Source organism: Lactuca virosa, chromosome 4, assembly GCF_052849685.1.
Source record: "Lactuca virosa cultivar CGN04683 chromosome 4, Lactuca_virosa_CGN04683_v6, whole genome shotgun sequence".
Classification (NCBI taxonomy): domain Eukaryota; kingdom Viridiplantae; phylum Streptophyta; class Magnoliopsida; order Asterales; family Asteraceae; genus Lactuca; species Lactuca virosa.
Window position 1 is genome coordinate 141,316,730 of NC_136429.1, and position 7,281 is coordinate 141,324,010.

The 7,281-nt window shown below is 36.2% G+C and overlaps 1 protein-coding gene across 1 annotated transcript; it reads right to left on the reverse strand.

The window, feature by feature from the left end:
- Window positions 1-230: 230 nt before the first annotated feature.
- LOC145168533 (equilibrative nucleotide transporter 3-like) lies at window positions 231-3,364 on the reverse strand. The gene is made up of 10 exons (XM_079087323.1): window positions 3,280-3,364; window positions 3,044-3,137; window positions 2,860-2,964; window positions 2,600-2,755; window positions 2,381-2,524; window positions 2,165-2,270; window positions 1,768-1,940; window positions 938-1,098; window positions 566-824; window positions 231-481 (listed from the first exon to the last, which is right to left on the reverse strand). The coding sequence occupies exons 2-10, from the start codon at window positions 3,116-3,118 to the stop codon at window positions 374-376; spliced, it is 1,287 nt and encodes a 428-aa protein (XP_078943449.1). The 5' UTR covers window positions 3,119-3,137; window positions 3,280-3,364; the 3' UTR covers window positions 231-373.
- Window positions 3,365-7,281: the final 3,917 nt, after the last annotated feature.

Below are 7,281 nucleotides of genomic sequence, written 5' to 3' on the forward strand. Positions count from 1 at the left end.
AATATCACTACGTAAACAAAAGGAGTGAAGTTTGTATTTTTTTTTTCTTTTTTATAATTTTTCTCATTGGTAAACGTCAAATAGCAAAGAAAAACATATACCTTTTGTTTTGGTATTTTGATATCTTATCTTGTCAATATATCTATTCAACTGCCATTCTTATTTTGGTTTTGTTTTTCTTGTTCTCTAATATTACACGAGAATATGCCTAGAACTTTCATTGTGCTTGCTAAATAGAAAAAGAAATGAGATCAAAATGCAACATAAAACCAAATATATACTATTTACCATGTCTTATTTCTGCACTTGATACCAAATTACTCTAGAAAACTAGCTTACTTCAATACGTCTAATTTACATGATTTTATATCTCTCACCAACCTTTGCCAATTAGCCATAACCAGTCGGACGTTACCCCGGCAAAAAGACCTCCCATAAGAAACAACACAAGTATATTCCCCAATGCGTTTTGTTCGGGTCCCTGCAAACAATAATAACAACACATACATTAGTATGTAGGAAGAAATTATAAATAAAACTAAAAGGCTAGAACACGATAACGTACCTTGTAGCCTTTTGGAGCAGAAGTGAGGACGCAAACGGTAAGGTAACCATTAGTTAATCCCAAAAACGATGTCAAAAATATCATCCAACCCTGATCGGCATATTTAGCCGTGAAATAAAATGCGGGTATAAGTAAGAATCTCGCAAGAACCGCTATCATGAGTCCCTTTCGTGACTCCAACTTCACACATTTGATTAATGGGATATATCGTCCCACAAGGTCCCACACATTGTACATCGCAATCAAAACAAGCGCATACCTAACAACAAATGATGTTTAGCAAAAATTATTATTATTATTATTGGGTTGCACCCGATGTAGAAATGGTTGTATAATGGACAAAACAATGGATCTTGAGAGTGTTGATGTTACCATGAACCCAAGTTATGTGATCCCGTGTCTTCAGATAAGAAGCCAGGGAAAATAGACAATGTTAAAAGATATATTAAAAACATATCCATCGCGTAATCTATGTTTTCTCGTAACAATTCCTTGTTGCTCAATCTTTCATGTATTGTAGAGTTTGCTTCGTCCTACCAAAACCCGATTGAAGCTTAGCAAATCAAATAATTTTTTCGGAACCCAGACATAGCAATGTACTTTTATTGATTTGTTTATTATAGAATATATCTTACTTTCTTTTTTTTCATGTTACAAAATAGTACATCGAAAATTCTATCCATTTTCACTGTTATCATAAGAAAACTAAAAGTAAAATGCTTTAGTTGGATAGATTTTTCAAAATACAATACCTTAATAAGAAAATGATTGTAAGCATAATTAACAAATCACAAGAACTAGCAAGTAGCAACTCCTATGGATTGTCTCACAAGGAACCAATTCGGAAAGGGTTAAATGCAAGAAATAGCATTTTACTTTTATTGGCTTGTTTATTATAGAATCCTACTTTCAGTTCTATTATTACAAAATTACACTTTCACAAATGTACCAAATTATAGCAATGTCATCTTAATACAAAACACTTTTCATTGTACCATAAGAAAAAAAAAATGAAGGCACGATTCTATAATTGTGTCGATCTTTTGAAATAAAGCGATTTTATAAAGTAAAGATTGAATGCACAATGTTGTAATAGAAAGAAAGACACGTAGTGTGTTATAATCCACAAATTATGGAAGTACGATTATTTTTCTTTGCTTTATGCCCTATTGAAGACATTTTAAAAAAAAAAACACTAATACCTCTCCCGAATGTGAATAAATCCCGCCAGCAACAAGGTCGGCTGAAACCGTTTTTGACCCTTCTGAAGCTGCCTTTGATCGGTAGTATTTTACAATTGGAAGCTTTGGGAACACAAATGCATATAGAAGGACACAAAGCAACTCAAAGATTGTGCATAATGCGAAGAATAAAACTGCAAAATAAAGGTTTCTCTAATATTTGAGAAAATAGCATAACAATGAAAAATGGAAAGAAAAAACAAAGGAGCAATTTTGTAAAAAACTTGGACATTTCCCTTTTACTTTCTTTATAAAGTCGTAAAGTTAAATAAAACACCCAATATATAAAGATTAACTGATGTTCTCATTAAGTAAAAAAAAAAAAAAAATAGTAAAATGATAAATGTAAAGGACCTACGTGCTCCCTTTCGTAAACCGTTTTGCGAATTATCAAAAACTCCCTTCGTGAGCAATCTCAAACCGGAGGTAATAGCTCCAGATGCAGCAAGCCCAGCTAGAAACGACTAAAAAACTCCGAACAACTAAAGAATTATCATATAAGAATATAACATAGTGAAAAACCAACAGATAAACACACATGAAATTAATAATGTTAACTGTGAAAATTACTAACTTGAATGAACTCAGGCAACATGAATGACAAGTCTCCAATCATTCCACCTTGCACATAAGCATCCGCAACTCCAAAGGAAGCACTTATTGCACACAACCCGATGAAACTTCCTATTCCACCTTTACCAGATGTTGCTAAATCCAACTACAATACACACAAAATGGAATCACTTCGTTGCTAATTTTCCAAAAACAATCTGTGACATTTTTGGGGACTTACAAGCAAAACAGCAAGAGTACCGAAGAAGAAAAGAATGTATCCGAATAAGTTCCGTTTCCTGGTATTTATAGTGGCTTCATGGTATGCAAGTATTGCGAGTGTTGCGAGGGAGAATGGTTGGTAAACGAGCGTCAGGATTCTTGATGGGTGATATTTCTACAATGGAGATGTTATTTGAATCCAAAAGCAAAAAATCTTTACGTTTAATTCTTTGCATCAAAAGTTTGAGTTTTTATACAAATGGAGTAATTTAAAGTTACCGGAAACAAATTAACATAATAATCTTCTATCGTCAGCATGCTATTCCAAGAAAACAAACACCCAATTCCAAGAACCCAGCACACCACCATTGCAGTAAACCTCCCCTGCAATTTCACAGTTTCTTATATCATCCAAACTTATTCAAAGATTCACAAATTTTCAAGATTACAAGGAAACTGGTACCTCAAGCCTTGTGGGCGTCTCTTTCTCATGATCAGTTGATGTTGGCAATGGCATTGCTCCTACTTCTGCTTCCATTGATCAGTATGTCTACAACCTGTTTGTCGAAATTCCCCAAAAGACAAATTCTTTCGTTAGATGAGTTTTTCAAAACACAAAATCGTATTGTAGTTATACGTAGACATGAAACAATCGAATTGGATGGCGGAAAAAGGATAAATATTAGGGTATATACGTACCAAAGAGAGGATTCAAGAAATTGGTAGAAATGTTGTAGATCTTATAGTTTCATTTCCGAGATGGGTTGTGAATTGTGATGTGAAGTTATATGCTGTATGCAGGAGTTTGTTGCGGGAATCATGCATAAGAGTTGTATGGATTAGTGATTCTACTCTTATTTAACAAGAGGTTTTGCAGACGATTTTTCCGTTAATGGAATATGCACAAAGCACGGGAAAAAAACAAGCGACCAGGTCAATTTGCCATCTATCTAGTGCCATGAAAGTAGAGTAACATTTATTTTTCTTCTACAAGTGAGTAATGATCACTTTGTTGTATTAACTATCAAATGAGTAAAACAAAATATCTTTGCATTAATTGGTAAAATATTAAATAGATCTTACATTTTTTGCACTTGTTTCTTAAATTTTCATATTTTTGTTGTCTTAGCTGCAAAAAAAATTCATTTTTCGAAAAGAGAAATTAAATATCCTCCTACCTTTTGATCCTACTAATCCTCCTACCCATTTAAACGATGATATGTGTCATATTAGTATCCTAAAATATCATTAAATGAACATTAAATGTTACACATGTCATCATTTCATTGGGTAGGAGGATATGTAGGAACAAAGAGTAGGAGGATATTTAATTTCTCTTTCGAAAAAGAACTACTGCTTTTGCAAAAAAAAAAAAAACGGAATTTTGCATTTGTTTTTTCATAATTTTGTTGTCTTAGTTGCATTTGATTTTCATTTGTACACATTGCATTTTTTAGTTAAATGTAAGTTTGATAATCAGTTTATGTTTCTTGGGGGACTTGTGCCAATAGTTCCTTCACAGGTTAGTTTTACAAACATTTCTTCTGATTTTTGACACTAGCATGACTTGTTTTCTTTGTTGATGGATACTACACAGCTTCTAATTATCGTTGATGTTAATCTAAGGTACCAAAAATCATGATTGTGTTTGGTCTATTTAGTTTTGTTGAGTGCTAAATATCATGATCCAGACATCTTGAATTGATAGCCATTTTGCTAGTTTTTCTTTACATCTTATGATCATTTTCCGCTTTAGAATTAATACCGGTTTTCCGTATAGTCTTATCATTTCGAAAAGTTTTGTATATGTGCCTTCTTCCTTTCATATAAATCGTTTATATGAGCTTTCGTTTTCACGGTAAGAAGCAATACCATCATTTGACATGATATTTTGTGATAGGAGTTATACCTATTAAATGAATGAGTGGTTGTTGTGGAAGACATGATATGATCACTACATGAAATATGTGCAATAGCGGTGACACCTTGTTGAACGCGCTTAGTGTCGCAACTATTGTTTTGTTCTCACGGTTTGTGTGCTTTGTTTCTGTTGATTCCAAGCCATCGATCAAAAAGACAATCCAACGACTTTGCTTAGCTCTCATTAGAGCAATAAGGGAGACAAGGTGTCGCTGCTAATGCTCCCAAAGAAAAACCGTAAGACTTTCCCCTTATATTTTTTTTCACGTCGCTGCTAATAACTGTCGTCGCTAATTCGTTAAAATTGTTGCAACTAAATATGTCGCCGCTATTTGTTTTGTCATTGCTAATGACGTCGACGTTGACTGACGAAATCACCACCGCCTGTCACCAAGCTACTCTCCTTTTTTTTTCTATCGCACGAACACCACCACCACATATGTGATTACAAACCCTAACCATGTATGTCATGTTCATGATCTCATGTAGATGTCTAGAATGTGAAACATCCCAAAAATTTATGACCAAAAATTTCATTTTGTTATTAATAACACCATCAACCAAACATGTTTATAAAAATCATAAGGGAAATCATAGTATGTCAACAATCATCCAAAAATGCATTAGGATCAAATAAGGCGGAAAATCATGGTGTGCGCGATGCGATCATCTCGAGCTCTTCCTCTACGAACCGGAAGTACCTGAAATATAAACTGAAAACCGTAATCACAAAGCTTAGTGAGTTCCCCAAAATACCGCATACCATACATGTACGTCGGCTCAAGGCTGTACGGGGTCTATTTCACCCCCGAGTTTATTTCACCTCCAAGTCTATTTCAACTCAAATGTCAGCTCAAGGCTATAATGGGTCTATTTCACCCCCGTGTCTATTTCACCCCCGGGTCTATTTCACCCCCGAGTCAATTTCAACTCAATCGGTATTTTTCAACCGTACGGGTCTATTTCACCCCCGGGTCTATGTAACATCTAATATTTATCAGGTTTGCTTTTGAACCCTTGAAGTTTGATTTGGTTGCACTTTAGGTCCCTAAAGTTAAAATCTTGAAATCTTGGTCTTGATCGTGTACGTGGGGCGTACATCCTTATACGCTGCACGTACTCCAGTGCGTTGGGCATACGTGACTGAGGCCAAAACCCTAAGAATTAGGGTTTGTGCACTATTTAAACCCCATTATAGCCCAAGACCCTCCCTACCTCAGCCTCCATTCCCTTTCTCGACCCTCTTAGGAAACCCTAGTGCATTTTGATCTTCTTTGAGCTTTTTGAGTGATAGTGTGTGCTTTTGGTTGTGAAGAAGCTTGTTCAAGAAGGAAGCTTTTCCCTGAAGAGTTTGGATCCAGCTTCTCATCTTCACTTTTCACCAATAGAAAGTATATAGCTCCAAACATTGGTTGTGTTTAATTAAGTTCCCTTTTGAGGCTAGTTTTCCCCTTTTGTCCCTAAAGTTTAGATCTTGGTGAGTATGAGCTACTCCTAAGCCTCCAAGTTGTATTTTCAGATGCTTCTAGTCGTTTTACATCATAAAGGTGCAATATTGGACCTTGTTGAGTCCCCATTCATGTGCTAGAGTGTAGGTTTGGGTGTGAAAAGCTAGGTTTTAGAGTTTGGGCTCTTTGTATCCACCCTAAGGCATAAAGTTTGCAACTTTATGGCCTTAATGGTCTTAGGGAGTCCAGATCTGAGTTTTAATCGTTTGGGCTTAAGTGGTTAAGTCATTTTTGCATGGATTGCATGGGGGCCGCGTACGCCGTACGTACTTCCTATACGTCGCGTGTATTGTCTCCATTGGTCGCGATTCCCGCTTCAACCTTGTACGATGTGCATATCAATGTGTACGTCGAGCGTACGGCTCAGATCAGTCGGGCTTACGTTTTGGGCCAAAGTGATGGGCTCATTTAATGGATTTGGGTCTTGGACGTTTTTCCGATGGGCCACTCCAGCTGTTGGACTCATTGTGGGCCTTAGTTGATCCTTGGTTTGGGCCTAGGATTTTATTGGGCCTTAAGTCTAGTTTGGCCCATCTCACTTTGGACATTAGTCTTATGTTGTAAGTATTAGTCTGGATTTTGATCCAACTGTTTTGGGACTTTATTGTTTAGTTAGCTCGGGAATTTATCTAGCTTAGCAGCCGAGTGTTTGTTTGGGATATCAACAGTTGAGGTGAATCTTCTCACCATGTTCATGGGTCGAAGGCACCAATGTCGACCCATTTCTTATTACTTAGAATTTTGTTGACTTTTGTAATAATGGTATGAAAGACCATGGGGGTAGCCCATGGCATTTGAGTGTAAGATCGGGATTTGGCCCTTGGCTTCACAAGGAAAGACCATGGGGGTAGCTCATGGCACTCATATATAAGACAGAGATCTGGCCCTCGGCATTGTATGTAAAGACCATGTTGGTAGCCCATGGCACTTACATGTTTACTTTTTTGTATGTGATATGATTGGGAAACTCACTAAGCTTTTGCTTACAATTTATATTTGTGGTTTCAGGTACTTCTGGTACTAAGGGGAAGGGCTCGACTTGATGGCGCAACATTCACTCCTCACTAGTTTTTCACAATTTGACATTTTACTCTAATGATTTGACATTATTATTAATGAATAGTTTTGGAACAATGTGACGATTGTAACTCTTGTGCTTAATTAAAATGAAAAATTTGATCCTGGTTTTTGGGTTGTTACAAGTTGGTATCAGAGCCTTGGTTTGAGGGATTCGGGCACATTTTCGGGTGTTTCAGAACTCAAACTGAGGAAA

Excerpts from the sequence above, each read along its gene's own strand:
- LOC145168533 (XM_079087323.1), bottom strand. The coding sequence starts at position 3,118 with ATGGAAGCAGAAGTAGGAGCAATGCCATTGCCAACATCAACTGATCAT. Across the intron at positions 1,099-1,767 it reads TTTATTCACATTCGGGAGAG|GACGAAGCAAACTCTACAAT; the intron begins GTATTAGTGTTT and ends GGGTTTTGGTAG. Across the intron at positions 482-565 it reads CTGCTCCAAAAGGCTACAAG|GGACCCGAACAAAACGCATT; the intron begins GTACGTTATCGT and ends TATTGTTTGCAG.